Here is a 21,025-nt window from a genome sequence, read left to right as displayed (position 1 = left end):
ACAATGTAGCTAGTAAAAAAAAAACTCCCCCCACCCATCCCATCTCTCTACTCCCCCTCCCACTCCCTCCCCCACCTCACCACCACACTCTCCCTCCCTACCTCCATCTTCAACCCTCTACCTCCACTTCTCTCCCCCTCCTCCTCCCTCTTCACCCCTCTTCACCCCCCCTCTCCCTCCCTCCATCTTCACCCCTCTCCCTCCCTCCATCTTCACCCCTCTCCCTCCCTCCATCTTCACCCATCTCCCTCCCTCCATCTTCACCCCTCTCCCTCCCTCCATCTTCACCCCTCTCCCTCCCTCACTACCCCTCCCTCCACCCCTCACTCTCCTCCTTCCCTCTCCCTCCCTCACTACCCCTCCTTCCACCCCCTCCCTCCCTCCCTCAACACCCCTCTCCCTCCCTCTTCACACCACCCTCTCCCCCTCCCTACCTCCATCTTCACCCCTCTCCCTACCCCTCCCTCCATCTTCAACTCGCTCCCTCTTCACCCCTCTCCCTCTTCACCCCTCTCCCCCCGCCTCTGCCTACACGCCTCTCTATTCATCATCTTGGGCTTTTAATTAGACACGAGGCCCCTTACATTTAAATCGCAGCCGTCAAATAAGGGAGGTAGAGGAGAGGTGGCACAGACACCCACCCACAGGCATCGTTGTACGGGCAAAGGCAGGGGGGCTACCGAATAACATTAGTCTCGGGATCTCATTTGATTATCTGCACTAAATCACAGCAGCGGGTGGCAAGGTGGTGGATTAAACACCTTCCTGGGGATCCCTCCCTCCCGCTCACCTGTCTCCACGTGTTGCCGGCGTCCGAGGTGATGAACATGCTCACGTTGCTGGTGGTCAACTCCGCTCCGATGGAGCCTGAGGAGAGGAGTGGGGGGGTGGGTTGTTGGGTGAAGTGTTCGGGATGAGAGAGTCCCGTATAACTTTAGCTAAGTGCTAAACTATTGATATCCTTGAGGGTGTGGGGCTGATTTAAATACAATCCAAACTTCCACATCTACCTGATGTACTGTACTGTACAAATTACAGAAGTGATTTAAGTCATTTCTCCCTGAAGGACGCAGATTGTACACCAGAGTCAAAGTCAGCTGTATGAACCATCCAGTCTCCTCTATCATAAAGACCTCTGCTATCAGAGTGAGGCTGTTGAGTCTTCTACTATAATTATTCCCCATTTAGTGGCTAATTAGAGTCAGGTGGTTTAAAACATGAGGCTAGAGAAGTTGTCTCCCTCTCTCTCCCCTTCATGTACATATCTACCTCAGATACCTCTTACTACTGCACATTGATTGGATACTGCTACATTCTTGTATATTATATTCCTCGTGTTACTATTTTTCTTTTTATTCAAATTTCTTAAACTCTGCATTGTTGGGAAGGGCTCGTAAAGTAAGCATTTCGCGGTAAAGTCCACACCTGTGGCATTCGGCGCATGTGACAAATGAAACGTGATTTAATTGGATTTGTACCGTAGGATTAAGGGCTTTTTATCCAGTGACGAGGTGAAACAGTGCTCTGCTCAACTTCCCTATAGCTGTTGCTTTAGAAATCTAAATCTCCCAGCAAAACACTGTCGGTTGCAGTAGCCTACTTTGAATAGATGTGAAAACACTATTGGTGTGTTTGTATGTGAATGACTGGTCCCACAGCTGTTGTCCCAGAGCCATGACTCAGCTAAACACAGTCAGTCAGTTACATTACGGATAGAATATTCTATATAATGGACACAGAGATGTTCTGTAATAACAGTTCTACTTGTACTAGCGATAGACCTTCTGTCATACCATGCCAGTTATACTACCCTGTGAAGTCCTCCAGAGACCGCATGGCGCGGTCTAGTAGTAGACCTGACTCCTAAGGCGTGTGGAGACATGTCATAGACTAGTCTAGCCCAGTAGGAATTAAAAGCGCTACAGCTAAAATGGGAAGCCATTCTGAGACTGATGCTGATAGTGAGTCCAAAAATGGCACCCGATTCCCTATTTAGTGCATCGGCTCTGGTCAAAAGTAGTGCACTATATTGGGAACAGGGTGATATTTGGGACACAACGTAGTCGCTGACCCTCCTGTGATGTTTGTTTTACTCCACTAACGGTGGGGAGATGAGTGCATCGAGCGGATATGCACTCCTGTGCCTGGATGCCCAGTCGGAGGCCATAAAGGGCTAAACCGTGATGGGTATAGTTTTGGGCACCACTGTGGGTTTCTGTAATATGGTTTCCTGTGTTTTTTAACAAATTTGAGCTGACACAGACATGCTGCCATCTAGGTTCCCGTGGGAGAGAAAAACTCACTGTGGATGGTAGGGCTGGGTGTTTTGTTTTACGGAAGAAAAAAAACAGTGTACCTTTTTATACAACAGGTGGGTCTAATCCCGAGTGCTGATTGGTTAAAAGCGCTTTCCAGCCGGTGTCTGTTCCACAAGTTACCACCGGCAAAAGCTAGACGTTACAATACCTATTTACTCTGTTCCATCTGACTGCACAATCCACCATCTCATCAGCCCAGGCACTTTATAAACGTCATCTCCACCATAAAAAGCATCTAGACATGATCTCACATTTCTTTTGGACTGACATTTACTTTTCAACAGCAGAGATTTTTATAAACCTTGCAGTCTGTCTCTCATTGATTCAATCTCCAGCTGTCCCATAGTAATGAACGTGTTGGGAGTCGGGACGAGACAGATAGGCAACGTTTCTCAGCCAGTTTAAAATCATCAGCTGGCATAATTTTTATTGATGTACACAAAGAAATGTCAATTGAAAAAAAAAAGGTCAAACGAAACAAAGTGCAGCTAGTTTGCAGTCTTTCCAGCTTCAATTTGAAGTGATTGACTTCATCTCGGGCCTAACAACCCCCGTACCAAAATGTCCTCCAAACATCGGCTTCTCCGCATTACCACCTAAATAGAAACATGTTCAGTTGGGTGGCAAAGGTGGTATTTTAACATTGCGAAACCATATATTTTAGTCTCTGTTCATGTGCAAGAATGGGAGAATGTCATATCTGACTGCAAGGGCCATGTAAAGCCAGTGATGAGCAGTGTGTCACTAAGAGTCAACAGTTACATACAGCACAATATAAAAGACAATAGAAGGGCGCTAGTCAGGCAGTGACTGGAGGAGAATAGGAAAAGGGCACTTAAGAGGAACAGCAGGCACTCGGAAGATTCTGTCCCACCCCAGAATTCCCAAGTGTAGCACTTAGCTAGTACATCTATCGGTACACAACGCACAGTGGTGACAGAGCGGGGACGTCAGTATGGGCCAACAACAAATATTATGCATGGCCGTCCTAAAGTACGCGAGATCAGAAACTTTTCAGGAAGTGCTTTGGGCTGAGTACATCATTGAAATCCAGATATATTTGCAACATGAATGAAGTCCCTGAGTTGTATAACTGGGTTTGAAAACTTTAACACAGGCCTATGTGTTCTTCCCGGAACGATAAGGTATGTAAATTGTCTAAACTCAACTCAAAGTCAAAAGAGACACCTCAAGTATCTGAGCACAAGATTTTAACTTTAAAAATCCACACTGTCATTTTAAAGAAAATCCCATGTTCACCTACCTGAGGCCACGATGATCCCCGGAGCAGAGTCCTTGCTCTCGATATTCCCCGATGTGTAGGGGTTGGCCGACACATGCAGATGGAGGTGTAGGGAACAGTATGGCTGGGGAGGAAGGACAAACAGAACAGTAAGCCTGACTCATTAAAAAACGAGGGGGAAGATCTGTCAACAGAATAGACTTAACTGTATGTCAACACAAACACTCATTAGAGAAGACCCCCAAGCAAATCGAGGTGGGATTTATTGACACACACAGGAACACACACACACACCCCATCATAAATCCTCAAACAAACACTACTCCCCATTGGCTCCTTCCACCATTAGTTTTGATTGGAATAACCTTTAGCTACACAATTCTCATTAGGACACTGCAAATGCCAGTAGTGCGAGCGTGTGTTGTGTGTGTTTAGAGGTTTATTAAAAGGCTGACATTTTCTGACAAATGACTGCATCATACTGGGTGAAGGCGAGGTGCGCTATTGAATCACTAATTACTTTATCAAAGGGTAATTATTTTGGGGTGTATTAAGGAAGCTAAAAAGTGGCTATGCTCTACCCCTTGGCTGACTGGGACCTGTATCTATAATATCCACTGTAATAAAGCTGACCATTCGAGCACATCTGTGTTACTTTAAGACGGCCAGCACACTTAACTATTAGAAAGACCCCGAATAGAGTTGATATCCACAAACACAGCAAAGGTCTCAACTTTGGCCACTGAAAGTAGCTACTAGCTAGCAGGAACAATCAACACCCACGTTTGTGGAGAAACAAAGAAAAGAAGAGCATAGTCTGTCTCTCTCTTTATCCCTCTCTCTCTTTCTGACATCTCCAGCTCTAAACGTGAGATCAGTTTATTGGACTGGATCAAAACCAAAATGGCTGACCTTTCAGCTCCGCTAGCTTCCCCCGCTGCACAACCTCCGGAGCGCTCAGCTTTGACGAGCAGTGCTCTTTCAGAGCTCTATCGCCCCCTCCTTTAACACCGCGGCAACGGCACGGCTCAGTCAACTTCTGACAAGGCCAACAGTGTTATGACGTGTGTGTGTGTATGTGTGTATCCATGAGTGTTTGGTACGTGTGTGCATCTGTTTGTGTGGTGTGTGTGTGTGTGTGTGTGTGTCCTCACTAGTTCACAGCGGATGCTGTTGCCCCTCAGGTCAGCGGTGGGAGCCTGCAGGAGCCTCCAGTCTCTCCCTCTGTTGTAGGTGATGTAAGTCTTCACCACGTTGTCCGTCTTCTTGTTGGCGAGGAACATCCCTTTTATTCCCGCCACCTAGGAGAGAGAGGTCAGGGAAAACACGTCTGGAAGAGGTCATTCTTCTATTAGATCCTGCTATCGGCGCCAAATTGTAGCTGGTCTATAAATGAGTGGTTACTTCAAGGAAGGTTCTGGACCTATTTCTAGGGAAATGGTCAGACACATTGTTCTCAACTGAAAGTGATCTTATGGTTGTTTTTTTGTCTTTTCTTAACATAAAAAGTGCAACATGTAAGTTTGTTATGAACTGTTGAACAGGCTGTCTCAGGCTGTCTCACCAAGATTAATAGATGAGGGTTAAAAATACCTGACTAATATTACGCATTTTCATAGAGTCCAGACGATAAATCACGTCTTGCTTATCTTGTAATACAAACATATATTATATGGTGTTTAGCGAGATGTTATCACGCTTTTTTAATGGTTGTAGGATGTTTGTGTGCAACGCCAGAGGGGATCTACTGTAATGTGCATCATAATATATTGTGCTCTGCTTAATGCAGGAGATATTATTGTGATACAGATGTCGGATCTTAATTAGACCTATAATGTCGCAGCAAAATAACCCAGCAGGAAGAGGATTTGAATGTTTAGTCCATGATGTTGCTTGATCGGTGGTTAGGCTGTTGGCTGGCGAAAAGTAACCTACATAACCCTGTGTTAGTCCTGGTTTTCAGTTCATTTATGTCAATCACAAAGCTCATCTGCATTTTCTGCAGTGCAGGAATATTCTCAGCAACAAGAGAGAGATCAAATTAAGATCCGACATCTGTAACACAATCATATCTCCCTTATTAAGCAGAGCACAATATATTATGATGCACATTACAGTAGATCCCCTCTGGCGTTGCACACAAACATCCTATAGCCATAAAAGCGTGATAACATCTCGCTAAAAGCCATTTATCGTCTAGACTCTAGAGACTGTAGTAAGATTCGGGTGTCCTACGTTAATCTGACTTGGGGGCTTGGGAAATAACTCTGAATATGAAATTGAGTTGAAGTCCACACGTGCATCTGCCAAGCACTCCCTTCTCGTCAATAATTGACAGATACTTCAATCTCGCCTGGAGCTCAGATTTTAGCATATGCTGTGTTTCGGGTCCCTGACCCCAATCAAGGGACTGGATTTGATTCTATCGCCGATCGCAAGGCCAAATGAGGGGTTTAGACACGGCTGGTATATCATCAACAGCCTAATTATTGGATTGTCCATGGAGCTGATATCCATTCAGAGCTGCTATTTTCTTCCCTGGCAATCTGGTGTACAGCGGGCCCCTCGTTTGTATCAGGTATGTAAGCTAATGTCTGCAGTTACTCATCAAAGAAAAGAATGTGCACGTCAGCAGTTTGAAACTGCTTCTGTGTTCATTCCAAAGCACGTTTGAAAATGGAACAGCAACTCGGTTTACTTCCAAAAGTGACAGGAGATTACTTGATTCTCTACACCTCCTGGTTCTTAAACTCTCCCACATTGGTTGCTAGTCAATATAATCTAATATTACTGGAGTAGGTAATAGAGAGAATAGAATAGGTCTATTTGGGAAGATTGCATTGAAACGAGGCTGTTTGATGGTTATTATCAGTGATATATTCATTCCGTCTGTCAACTGTGTGATTGGAAATCATTCAATACACCTTGTACTTGGGGGTCGAACACCTTGAAATTGTGTAGATGGTACTTCTTGCCAACATTCGATATCATGGCCCCACAGGGACGCCACACTTCAAAGCCTACTATAGGCCTGGGCCTATATACTGTACCACTAGAGTATACTAGTGTATAGTATATACATACTCTAGTGGTATAGGTGTTCCAGAGCATAGCTCCAGAGGCAACATTTCACTTCCGGTCTCAGGAACGATGAAGGCAATTGGTATCTCAAGGCTACACTCTCGTGCAAACCACCCCTGTTTCTAACATTACATGCCACCCTGTCGACCTGCATGTGTATTAACCTTTTCTCCAGTGTATTTACAGATCAATCATGACATTAAGCTCCTTCACCACACTCCTGCCATGTTTACAGTATATTCACTGTATACATATACAAATATTTTATTTTCATACATACATACCATACATACCATACATACATATTCACAGTATTCTTATTTTATTGAGACCGAGATCGGTAGAGATGAGAAAAGAGACAGAGAGGGAGGAAGATTCAGAGAAGAAGCGGAGCCAGGATGACGTATTGGTGCTGCAGGCATCAGTGTTACCCACACAAGCAGGTACATCTACCTGATCTCCAGTATATTTACTTTGTACATGTACAGGAGGTCTATCATGACGTTGTGTATTTACCTCACGCAGGTCAATTATGATGTACATTTACCTCAAAGGTCTATCATGGAGTTGTATATTATACCTCATACAGGTTTATCATGACATTGTAAATTTACCTCAAAGGTCTATCATGACGTTGTGTATATTATACCTCATACAGGTTGATCATGACGTTATATATTTACCTCGTACAGGTCTATCATGTCGTTGTATATTTACCTCATACATGTCTATCATGACGTTGTATATTTACCTCATACAGGTCTATCATGTCGTTGTATATTTACCTCATACAGGTCTATCATGACATTGTATATTTACCTCGTACAGGTCTATCATGACGTTGTATATTTACCTCGTACATGTCTATCATGACGTTGTATATTATACCTCATACAGGTCTATCATGTCGTTGTATATTTACCTCGTACAGGTCTATCATGACGTTGTATATTTACCTCGTACAGGTCTATCATGACGTTGTATATTATACCTCATACAGGTCTATCATGTCGTTGTATATTTACCTCGTACAGGTCTATCATGACGTTGTATATTATACCTCATACAGGTCTATCATGTCGTTGTTATACCTCATACAGGTCTATCATGACGTTGTATATTTACCTCGTACAGGTCTATCATGACGTTGTATATTATACCTCATACAGGTCTATCATGTCGTTGTATATTTACCTCGTACAGGTCTATCATGACGTTGTATATTATACCTCATACAGGTCTATCATGACGTTGTATATTTACCTCATACAGGTCTATCATGACGTTGTATATTTACCTCGTACAGGTCTATCATGACGTTGTATATTATACCTCATACAGGTCTATCATGACATTGTATATTTACCTCGTACAGGTCTATCATGACGTTGTATATTATACCTCATACAGGTCTATCATGTCGTTGTATATTATACCTCATACAGGTCTATCATGACGTTGTATATTATACCTCATACAGGTCTATCATGACGTTGTATATTTACCTCGTACAGGTCTATCATGTCGTTGTATATTTACCTCATACATGTCTATCATGACGTTGTATATTTACCTCATACATGTCTATCATGACGTTGTATATTTACCTCATACAGGTCTATCATGACGTTGTATATTTACCTCATACAGGTCTATCATGACGTTGTATATTTACCTCGTACAGGTCTATCATGACGTTGTATATTTACCTCGTACATGTCTATCATGACGTTGTATATTATACCTCATACAGGTCTATCATGTCGTTGTATATTTACCTCGTACATGTCTATCATGACGTTGTATATTTACCTCATACAGGTCTATCATGTCGTTGTATATTTACCTCATACAGGTCTATCATGACGTTGTATATTTACACCTCATACAGGTCTATCATGTCGTTGTATATTTACCTCATACAGGTCTATCATGTCGTTGTATATTTACCTCATACAGGTCTATCATGACGTTGTATATTATACCTCATACATGTCTATCATGACGTTGTATATTTACACCTCATACAGGTCTATCATGTCGTTGTATATTATACCTCATACATGTCTATCATGTCGTTGTATATTTACCTCATACAGGTCTATCATGTCGTTGTATATTTACCTCATACAGGTCTATCATGACGTTGTATATTTACACCTCATACAGGTCTATCATGTCGTTGTATATTTACCTCATACAGGTCTATCATGTTTGTATATTTACCTCGTACAGGTCTATCATGACGTTGTATATTTACCTCATACAGGTCTATCATGACGTTGTATATTATACCTCATACAGGTCTATCATGTCGTTGTATATTTACCTCATACAGGTCTATCATGACGTTGTATATTTACCTCATACATGTCTATCATGACGTTGTATATTATACCTCATACAGGTCTATCATGACGTTGTATATTTACCTCATACATGTTGATCATGACGTTGTATATTTACCTCATACATGTCTATCATGACGTTGTATATTTACCTCATACAGGTCTATCATGACATTGTATATTTACCTCATACAGGTCTATCATGACGTTGTATATTATACCTCATACAGGTCTATCATGTCGTTGTATATTTACCTCGTACAGGTCTATCATGACGTTGTATATTTACCTCGTACAGGTCTATCATGACGTTGTATATTTACCTCATACATGTCTATCATGACGTTGTATATTATACCTCATACAGGTCTATCATGACGTTGTATATTATACCTCATACAGGTCTATCATGACGTTGTATATTTACACCTCATACAGGTCTATCATGACGTTGTATATTATACCTCATACAGGTCTATCATGACGTTGTATATTTACCTCATACATGTCTATCATGACGTTGTATATTATACCTCATACAGGTCTATCATGACGTTGTATATTTACCTCATACATGTCTATCATGACGTTGTATATTATACCTCATACATGTCTATCATGACGTTGTATATTATACCTCATACAGGTCTATCATGACGTTGTATATTATACCTCATACAGGTCTATCATGACGTTGTATATTATACCTCATACAGGTCTATCATGACGTTGTATATTTACCTCATACAGGTCTATCATGACGTTGTATATTTACCTCATACAGGTCTATCATGACATTGTATATTTACCTCATACAGGTCTATCATGACGTTGTATATTATACCTCATACAGGTCTATCATGTCGTTGTATATTTACCTCGTACAGGTCTATCATGACGTTGTATATTTACCTCATACATGTTGATCATGACGTTGTATATTATACCTCATACAGGTCTATCATGACGTTGTATATTTACCTCATACAGGTCTATCATGACGTTGTATATTTACCTCATACAGGTCTATCATGACGTTGCCCTCGTGCCCCATGCTGCTGACTACGTTCTCCAGGGCCAGGGTGTAGAAGACCCCTCCAGTCTCTGACACGTACAGGTTGTAGGTGTCGTTCTGGTTCCACTCCTGCACCGCCGCAACCACCCGGTTCTCATCCGTACTGATCACATGTAGATCCTAGCAGAGAAAGAACGTCAGCGGGTTACATTTGACATTAAGTTGCATATATACTGTATCATGTAATTAATTACAGACTAATATACACAGAGTGTACAAAACATTAGGAACACCTGCTCTTTCCATGACAGACTGACCAGGTGAAAACTATTATCCCTTATTGATGTCACTTGTTAAATCCACTTCAAATCAGTGTATATGAAGGGGAGGAGACAGGTTAAAGAGGGTTTATAAGCATTGAGAAAATGGAGACAAGGATTGTGAATGTGTGATATTGAGGGTGAATAGGAAATAGAAAAGATGTGTGCCTTTGAACAGGGTATGGTAGTAGATGCCAGCCGCACCGGTTTGTGTCAAGAGTTTTTCACGCTCAACAGTTTCCTTTGTGTATCAAGAATGGTCCACCGCCCAAAAGATATCCAGCCAACTTGAAACAACGGTGGGAATCATTGGCGTCAAAATGGGCCAGTATCCCTTGGAAATGCTTTCGACACCTTGTGGAGTCCATGCCATGGCGAATTGAGGCTGTTCTGAGAGCAACTCAATATTAGGAAGGTGTTCTTAATGTTTGGTACACCGAGTTAAATGAACATTTAAATTAATCATTTTTACAGCGATTTTGTTTCATTACAATTCAATAATTAGCTGGTAGCATTTCAATTAGATTGTTTCACCAATACAATCAGGTTTAATTAATGTCATGCAGGCCAACTGTAATTTCAGTTACACAAAATGATTACACAATAGTAATTACAGTGAAATTACACTGGAATGAACAATTTAATGAAGAGAGTATCAAGCAACACAGATTCAAACGTCCAATTTGAAAATCCCCCATGTAATTATCAAATTACAGAGGTGATGCAGTCTGTAACTCTCAAAATGTACAACTTGCCCCTCCTTTTCACCAGTACGGTAACAGAAAAACAATCTACTGCTTCAGAAGTATAGTAGTGGAAGTGACCCGATACCATCTCTAACTACTGTAGCTCCCCCATGGAGATGATCGTCCAACCCTGACAACTTTTGCATGCATCTACCCATTTAGAATGCATTATATTAAACCCAGCACATAATCACAAGAAAATAACAAATTATAATTGAATCTAACCTCTCCCTTGATTAACCTGAAACATTAACACTTTGAATCGGTTTTGATTTCCATGTACCCACAATCAACGCCTGTTAATAGTAATATGTCAACGGGTGTATTACAGTGGCCTTTCGAGAACCTCCGTCTACCCAATTTACCATCCCACCCCCACTGGGTTTAATAATCATAAGAATAAATCAGTATCAGACCTCATTCTCACAAACGTAACTCCAGCGAGGAGGATATTACACTTATTAACTTGAATTGTGTGCTTGTCGGCCCGCACTAACACAGAGGGACACAAGCTGTTCTCGCTAGTGAATTTCATCTACCTCTGGCTACGCCTGCAACACCTCCGTGTGGAGAGAGAAAGAGAGAGAGAGAGAGCGAGAGCGATTAGGTTGGCCCATGGCTTGATTGAATAAAACATGTTTAATTGTCAACGGAGAGGCGGGAAGGCCACAAGAGAGGCCACAGGCATATAGCTGCATTGAATAACAATGCCAGAAACAATGGCAGTTGGTTTTGGCCTCAGTTCACTCATAAATAACAAAGAGATGCTGGGTAGAAAGCTACCTGTGTTGTTTCCAGTGTTGGTCTCATGATGGCTTAGGTTTGAATTCCCATAGAGGTTATTCTTTTGATGCAAAGGTAGGTTGAATCATAGATATATATCCACTGGACCGGAGTCTGGTCGAGTGGGTAACACTCTCGCTTCCGGAACCATATACTTCCTCCTACAGCAGGGAACCCGGTTTGTTCCCAGCATGAGCCCTAGACACTTCTGCACCCTCTACTCTGTCTTCCTGCTTCTGTTCTCCCTACTCGGTCTCCCTACTCTGTCTCCCTGCTTCTATCCTGGAATGTTGATCGACCTTTGCGTGACCATGTGTGTCTGTGGGTTATACCTTAGGCAAGGTGTATTTGGGTAGCTTCATGGGTGTGAAGACTTCCCGCTTGGCTGACACGTAGTAGATTGGACGCCCACCAGTTGACACCTGCAGGTCATGAAACCATTGAATGAAAAAAAAATGCATTCAAGATATACGACCCATCAAGCATACTACATACTGAAGCCCTGATTAATATAATGTTATAATACATTTCCAATAAATGTATTACATGTTCTTATACACACCTTTGGATTACATCAATAAAACACATTCATCAGTAAAACGCACCAATCCCAAAAATACATAATAGCCTTAAAATAAACACTTAAGAGTAATACGATCTTTCTGAACATTTCTGATAATCCTACTACACGTTCTCTTACACACACACCTCTGTTCTGGTTCACGTCAGATATGGGCAATTACCTACCTGGACAAACACATACTCGTCTTGCACCACAAGGGAATTGGGGTCAATGTAGCCAGGGAACGGCTTGCCCTTATTGGCCTCGGTGCAGTTCTGCAGCTTGCAGGTGACGTACAGCGCCTCTGCACACACGGAGAGAAGAAACCGCAGCCATTGAACCAATGATCATATTAGCCAATGGGAGACAGGCAGCCTTCACCGCGAGCTCGTCTTCCATCAGGTGTCTCACATTAATTGCATCAATAAAGTGGCGAGCAAAAAGCGAGGGGAAAGTGGATGGTGGACCAGGGAGGCCAATTGCTTTCTTTCCCCTGAACAGCGGTGTGAGGTGGGGAGCGAGGTGTGGGACTGGCTGTCCCTGTGTGTTAGGCTTCAGCTAACTATGTTGTCTGGTTTACACAGTGAGCCGCGTGATCAATGGTGATGGCCATACAGGAGCAAGGCTTGCGCTGTCACAAGGGTGTCTGTATCTGTGGCGGCTGCTAACTGGGGGTGATTCTGCCACTCCAGCCAAAAGGATGTTTTTTTTTTGCTTTCTGTCAGGGATTAAGAGGGGAGTTTCTATTTTTGTCTATTGAGTTAGTTGAGGACCGGGGAGAAGACCCCTTGAGTTTTGAGAGATGTATCCCCAGTACAATGGCGTAGATTAACTAGGAGCTGTGTGTGTCATGTGTTACCTCCATATCGGTCTCAACCTTCTGACATTGGGATACATGGTAACTATAACATGTTCACGAGAGTAGAAACACATCAACTGTGAATTGGTATTGTATCATGCATATTGAGTCACTGTATCAGGTAGATCCATTCAAATGAATTCTGTTCTGCCAAACCATAGACAGGTGGCCATTGGGTTTCCATCCATTCCATTGACATTCAGAATGTTGAGCATTGGGATCACTCTGGTTTTAAAGGCATTCTAATATATGCATTACTTTTCTCAATTGTCATTGTGTGTCCCCCACGCCTTTAAATCGTGTGGCCCATTGCCCTTCATATCCTCTCAATCCCTTTCCACTTTAGTTCAAGGCCCATGGTACAGTAGAGACACCAGAAAACTGAGGAACAGAGCAGGACCTCTGAAAATTGAATTACTCACGTCCTTCAGAGATGATGGTTTCCAGGTGAATTAAGCCCGGTTCTTTGTCTAAACCCGTTTTTGACCTGTGAGGGAAAAGACAAATTTCTTTCAGGTACATCACTATTCTTTAGACAGAAGGATATCACTGATGCTACCGAGCCTATACTTACAGTGCCTTGCGAAAGTATTCGGCCCCCTTGAACTTTGCAACCTTTTGCCACATTTCAGGCTTCAAACAAAGATATAAAACTGTATTGTTTTGTGAAGAATCAATAACATGTGGGACACAATCATGAAGTGGAACGACATTTATTGGATATTTCAAACTTTTTTAACAAATCAAAAACTGAAAAATTGGGCGTGCAAAATTATTCAGCCCCTTTACTTTCAGTGCAGCAAACTCTCTCCAGAAGTTCAGTGAGGATCTCTGAATGATCCAATGTTGACCTAAATGACTAATGATGATAAATACAATCCACCTGCGTGTAATCAAGTCTCCGTATAAATGCACCTGCACTGTGGTAGTCTCAGAGGTCCGTTAAAAGCGCAGAGAGCATCATGAAGAACAAGGAACACACCAGGCAGGTCCAAGATACTGTTGTGAAGAAGTTTAAAGCTGGATTTGGATACAAAAAGATTTCCCAAGCTTTAAACATCCCAAGGAGCACTGTGCAAGCGATAATATTGAAATGGAAGGAGTATCAGACCACTGCAAATCTACCAAGACCTGGCCGTCCCTCTAAACTTTCAGCTCATACAAGGAGAAGACTGATCAGAGATGCAGCCAAGAGGCCCATGATCACTCTGGATGAACTGCAGAGATCTACACCTGAGGTGGGAGACTCTGTCCATAGGACAACAATCAGTCGTATATTGCACAAATCTGGCCTTTATGGAAGAGTGGCAAGAAGAAAGCCATTTCTTAAAGATATCCATAAAAAGTGTTGTTTAAAGTTTGCCACAAGCCACCTGGGAGACACACCAAACATGTGGAAGAAGGTGCTCTGGTCAGATGAAACCAAAATTGAACTTTTTGGCAACAATGCAAAACGTTATGTTTGGCGTAAAAGCAACACAGCTCATCACCCTGAACACACCATCCCCACTGTCAAACATGGTGGTGGCAGCATCATGGTTTGGCCTGCTTTTCTTCAGCAGGGACAGGGAAGATGGTTAAAATTGATGGGAAGATGGATGGAGCCAAATACAGGACCATTCTGGAAGAAAACCTGATTGAGACTGGGACGGAGATTTGTCTTCCAACAAGACAATGATCCAAAACATAAAGCAAAATCTACAATGGAATGGTTCAAAACTAAACATATCCAGGTGTTAGAATGGCCAAGTCAAAGTCCAGACCTGAATCCAATCGAGAATCTGTGGAAAGAACTGAAAACTGCTGTTCACAAATGCTCTCCATCCAACCTCACTGAGCTCGAATTGTTTTGCAAGGAGGAATGGGAAAAAATGTCAGTCTCTCAATGTGCAAAACTGATAGAGACATACCCCAAGCGACTTACAGCTGTAATCGCAGCAAAAGGTGGCGCTACAAAGTATTAACTGAAGGGGGCTGAATAATTTTGCACGCCCAATTTTTCAGTTTTTGATTTGTTAAAAAAGTTTGAAATATCCAATAAATGTTGTTGATTCTTCACAAAAAAATACAGTTTTATATCTTTATGTTTGAAGCCTGAAATGTGGCAAAAGGTCGCAAAGTTCAAGGGGGCCGAATACTTTCGCAAGGCACTGTACCTTCTTACAACCGGACATTGCTTGTCAGATAAATTCAGAACACTTAGGGGAAATGACAATTGCCAGAATCTTCAAGGGCCCCAGGCTATACCCCTGTGGAACACCTCAAAAGGTTGTACATTGAGGTAAAAAGGAAAAACTACCTCAGGTGTTGTGTGTGATGTTTCCGTGTTCAAGGCAAAACCTTACGAAACTGCCCTTACTTTCCTGGCAGATTGATGGGGAACACATCCTGACATCATTAGTAAGAGGGAAAGTAATTGATTTGCTTGCTCAGAACACCTGCAGACACGATGTAGCTACACAAAATCATTACAGGCCTTAAATATTTACTAAAAGGAAATCAGAGGGATATCGTCATAGAGCAAAGGAGACAGCACACAAAGGGAAAGGATATAACGCACAGAGCCCACCCCCCGATCTTAATTATGGCAGTTTATCGGTATTGGCAATAAAACGCATCATCTCTAGTTCTCCCTCTCCTTCTCACTCATTTGCTCTTCAGTTTAAAAACTAAGGATGAACAACCATTCTTTAAGCTCACCTATTTCAAGTCTCAGACTGTACTAGAGGGTGATTTTGAACCTACAGCATCTACAATGTGAGAAGATGTAAGGGGGCAGTAATAATGATTTTACGTTTCATTAGCTGTGATGTTGTCTCCCTTGAGACTAGTGGTAAAAATTAGGAGAAGGATTGTCATGAGATGGAGCTCTTGCCTCACATAAAAAAACTCAGAGAGGATGTGATCTATAGATGTGATCCAGATTCTAGATGAAAATCTGCACACGACTGGCAGGTTGACGTTTTTTGGGACGAGTCCTGTCCTTGAGTCAGAACTGAGCGATTTCCACTTGATGGGTCAGCTGCAAAGTCAAAATTGGCTATATTGTAAAAATGCATTAGCTCTTTGGTCTAATTTAATGTTAGGGTTAGGCATCAGGGTTAGCAATGTGGTTAAGGTTAGGTTTAAAATCAGATTTTATGAATTTGTGGCTGTGCTAGCGGACACTCTACAAAGCTGCCTCTAGAACAAGATTCATGACAAAACATGTTAACCTGCTCACGACTGTGACTTTTCTTTTCAACTACAATGGTCTGATTGCGAAAGGAAGTTTCCCAAAACCTTATTAACAGGGTTCACACAGTTCTAAAAATACATCTCACTCACTCAAGGAGTGCAGAAGCAAACCCTCTAGGCATCCTCCTCCCAGAACTGCTGAGCTTGTTACCCCCGACAGTTTCGCACGGATTTACTCAACAAAAGCTTTTTTTATATACATCCGACTTAAGCCAGTTGTGTTAAAAATGACTGGATTTGACAGTTCGTGTCTGGCAGATGTGGGACCAGCTACGAAGTAGAACAGATGGAGAACAGAGGAGGAGAACAAGAAACGAAACAGTAGAAGGAAGATCAAATCCCGGCAGAATACAGATAGAAGACGAGAGCATTCTCATGGGGTGGATTTGACTGACACGGTTAAGTAAGGTCATGCTTTCGAAAGACTTAGGGCTATATGGTTCAAACAGAAGATCTAAAATCAAACTACAATGCTCTTTTTATCAAGTATTATCAAGGACTGCTGTATCCCATGACAGAGAAGTTCATAAAAAAGAATAATGAATATATTTTTGCAGCATTAAATTGTACAAAGTAATTCATGCATATCCAAATCCAAATTAACATTCCAAATGCAACTCCAAAACCTTGGATATAACCTTGCTTTAGGAATAACATTGAACAGGACCCTCCAGAGCTCCAACAGGTCTGACTGAAATCACAAAACTCCATCCAAAATCCAACTCGTGTGTTGACTACTCGGTCTGTTCACATTCCCTTGTTCACTAGCCACGCTCGACCAAACGAAGACCGCGTCGTTAGCTGCATTCCAAATGCTGAACCATTCAGCACAGTGAGTTCACTAACAAGCCCTAATGGGCTGCTGCATTCGTTAGAAGTCTGAACCTCTTTGGATTGTCAGTACCGTACTATCTCATGTTGAGAGAGAACAGGCGCAGACACATCAATAATTGTAATGCAAAGAAGAGGATTCACTCTGGTACATCTCCTTCCATTTAGAATGTGGAAAGACCAAAAAAAGGATTTCAATGTATAGTTAGTCTGGACATTAGGAAAGTCGGGAAGAAGGTTATAGGTTGCTGTGCTTACCAGTAGAATCGATTGGGGGCCACCCTCTCATGGACAAGTTGCCACCTCCTTCCAAACTCCACCGAGCTGTACAGCTGTGGAGAGAAAGCCGGTGGGACTTACATAATGCATTGAGTCATACAAGACAGATTAAATTAATATTGTAAAATAAACATTCAACACAAACCCTAAAAGTCCAGATAGTTGACTTTAATTCAAATAGTTTAGCATTTTCCCATTACAGTCAATGTGATACAATATGAGCACAACTCGTTATATAATTTGTCCTGTTCACTTCACAAATAATGTTCACTTATGCCTCTGTAGGAAAAATTGCTCTCGAGTTCATTTACATTCTTGAGAAGCTATGTTACCTACATGGCACAAGGGGGCAACAAAAATGTGCCTCAGAAGAATCACCAGAACAGGGCTGAAGCTGAGGACACGATCTGTCAATTCTCCACACATTCCTTCCATGTGAAAACCCCACACACATTCCCAGGTTAAATATGAAGCTGTAAAATGGATTGTGGAATGGTGAGGGTGTCATCGTGCTGGAGATATGGCTACATACTCCTAACAAGGCTAGAGATCAGCGGGGGGGCTGATGGATTTGTGTGTGTATGTGGTGGGGAGCCTAGCAGGGGAGCCGTGGCACAGCCGGTGGTCTCAATGTGAGCATTGTTTCGCTAGTCAGCACTTCGGTAGGTTGCTGAGATATCCCAATCACTACTGAGAGCTGCTACACAGAGATGGTTCTCTCACACACACACACACACACACACACACACGCACGCACTAGTCTCTATCGGTAGATGGTATGAGCCGAGGGGGGATTCTTTCAAGAAGCAGGGAAGCTTATTTGGGGAAGGAAGCATGGTACAATTGAATAAATGCCTTTTGTTTGCTTCTTTTTTCACTATCAGTATATTTTTCCTTACTAACTGGTTACTGTGAACTATCCAAGGTAATTACATGAATAATGTCAATATCGGGCTTTGTTTTGTTTGTTGTTGTTTTTATCTTAATTTGTTTACTGCTGTCCAGCCAATGAGGCGCAAACCTTGTGAGAATGGTCAAGTTGTGAAAGTTTGGATGTGGTACTTTTTTTTAATTTTTATTTTTTTACAAAAACAGCTGCGACAGCTAAGCCAAATTATGTATTAGTTTACTGATTACAGCGGAGAAGTCAACGAGGCGTAAGACTTTATTTAATTGTTTTAGTTTGTGGACTATTTCCATTTTAAATGTGAGCGATCAAGCATAACATGCAAACAGTCATTTATTAACGGCCGACTGAATGGTGATACGGTTTGTTTATATTTGTTTATTTTTTAAAATTGTAGTTATTTACTCTTTCCTGAAGGGTGAAGTCAAGGCCTCAGTTACCAGACCTCAATATCAGCACATTTTCATTCAAATAATCCCCTTGACAATTATTGTTATTCAATTGATAATCATATTTAATTAAACTAATCCGAACCACTATTAAAGCCAAGGTGAATTGCAGGCATTTGAACTGTACTGAAATGATGTTCCATTACTTAAGGTTTGTAACAAGGTCTTTACACAATGGTCTTCAAAGAACACCAGTGAAGGCCAACCACTACGGTCTTCAGTCCACAACACATACTGACACCATTTGTAACATCATTAACCATTCCATAACATTAGATCACTTTGAACACATTACTATGCTTGTACTGTACTGCATGTACTATACAGTCTGTTCCTTCCATACCATATGTGCCATATCAAATATCTGCCTATGAGGCATATGCTATTCTGGCCACAGAACATGGTCAATATATTTCTATGTCAATACATGGCAGTGGAAAATGTGAATAGTGCTATTTGAACTGAGCTATGACTTTCATAAGGAACAGAGTTGAATTAAACAGATGCAAGAAGAAGGGGTAGAGATGCAGGAAATCACTCTGGCTAATTAGCTAACCCCCACAGTGAGGTTGTCTCTCAAATTGCACCCTATTCCATAGTTAGTGCAATCATTTTAACCAGGGCCCATATGGATCTGGTCAAACGTAGTGCATCATATAGGGAATAGGGTGCCATTTGAGACACGAGTGTGTTAGCACTTAGTCAGGCAAGTCGGAGAGGAGGGAGAGTGAGAGGGATTTGTACATTGAAATACGGACTGGCTAGAGAGCCAGTTCCTCAATCTAGGAAATGCCAAGGAGGAATAGCTCCAAGGCACCGCAGAGAGTAAATAAAGAGAAGGGGAAAGACGGGAGCAGGAGAGAAAGGGAGGGAGGGAGACGAGGGGAGAGTGTGAGAGATTGAGATTTAGAGGGCGAGAAGGAGAGAGAGAGATTAAAATAGACATAGAGAGAAAGGCAGAGATGGAGAAAAGTCAAGAAAGTGGAGGGCGTATAGAGCCTAGCATTATATATATATATGGAAGAGATATATATATATATATATATATATACACACACACACACATATATATATATACACACACACACTACCAGGTGCATCCTATAACAGCAGCAAAAAACCTCCCGAAGTACAATAAGCATCTCCCCTGGAAACAGTATTCTTATTATTTATCAGATGGGAAATATTAGGCCCAAATGGCTCTGGCTGCAAGCAAGGCATTTTATTCATGGTAATGGTCATTCTCAAAATGGCTATATATATCGCAGGTCTGGAATATATCTTTTACCTTCTCTCTTGGCCCAGTAGTTCACCGACAGTTACCATCACAAGACACGTGTCTCATATATTAGATTATTATTCATTCGATAAAAATATGCACTTCATTCCCTTAGACTCAAATAATATCGATCAATTATAAGCACAATGTTTATATGTTTGTCTGATTCATCAGGCTTAAATGGGGATATCAAATCCCTGAGTCGTGGAGAAAAGGTATTAATCAAACATTGGTCTAAGGGTACACAATGCACGTTTAACCTTTGTAAAGGTGCTTATGACTGTTTATCGGGGTTCACCGCTGTTGGTTTTGCTTTCTCAGCAAGTTATTGGAAGGAATGCCGGGCCTACATTTAACGGACGAGAAGTTTAAAGGGAAATCTACTTCCTATTCATCATCTCCAGCACCACCCCAACATTAACATATGTGAAAATGGCACGTTCCTATCTGTTGTAGTAAAAACAATAGAGAAAGATTAGTCTTTCCAAGGAAATCAACCAATTAGTAGATAATTAGTAGGCAATTAGTTGGCAATGCCTTCACACGATGCACATCTTCCTTTTATATATATTTTTTTTACTACAAAACATTTGTCAAACATGTTGATGTTGGGGGTGGTGCTGGAGATGATGAATTTGAAGTTTAAAAATGGTGAAGTTTCCTTTTAAGGGAATTCGGTATTGGTCCTCAAAAGTCCCCATCCTGTAAAATAAAGTCCTCACGTAGGGCCATCTGTAGGACTCTATGAAATATATGAAGTATGTTGAG

At 41.7% G+C, this 21,025-nt stretch overlaps 1 protein-coding gene across 3 annotated transcripts in view; it reads right to left on the bottom strand.

Moving 5' to 3' along the window:
• The window catches only part of LOC112222272 (VPS10 domain-containing receptor SorCS1), a 163,617-nt gene that overhangs the window by 39,261 nt on the left and 103,331 nt on the right, over positions 1-21,025 (bottom strand). For all 3 annotated transcript variants that reach the window (XR_006079620.1, XM_042303617.1, XM_042303615.1), the window contains exons 5-12: positions 17,602-17,675; positions 13,698-13,762; positions 12,602-12,720; positions 12,187-12,276; positions 10,006-10,185; positions 4,716-4,862; positions 3,583-3,685; positions 791-867 (exon numbers count right to left, since the gene is read on the bottom strand). Coding sequence is in view for 2 of the 3 variants with exons in the window: in XM_042303617.1 (XP_042159551.1) it covers positions 791-867; positions 3,583-3,685; positions 4,716-4,862; positions 10,006-10,185; positions 12,187-12,276; positions 12,602-12,720; positions 13,698-13,762; positions 17,602-17,675 (855 nt within the window). In the remaining variant the exon portion in view is untranslated. The remainder of the gene's footprint in view (positions 1-790; positions 868-3,582; positions 3,686-4,715; positions 4,863-10,005; positions 10,186-12,186; positions 12,277-12,601; positions 12,721-13,697; positions 13,763-17,601; positions 17,676-21,025) is intronic.

The sequence above is a fragment of the Oncorhynchus tshawytscha genome, linkage group LG02 (assembly GCF_018296145.1).
Source record: "Oncorhynchus tshawytscha isolate Ot180627B linkage group LG02, Otsh_v2.0, whole genome shotgun sequence".
Lineage (NCBI taxonomy): Eukaryota > Metazoa > Chordata > Actinopteri > Salmoniformes > Salmonidae > Oncorhynchus > Oncorhynchus tshawytscha.
Note: the sequence above shows the minus strand (reverse complement) of the source record. Positions and strands in the feature narration are given on the sequence as shown.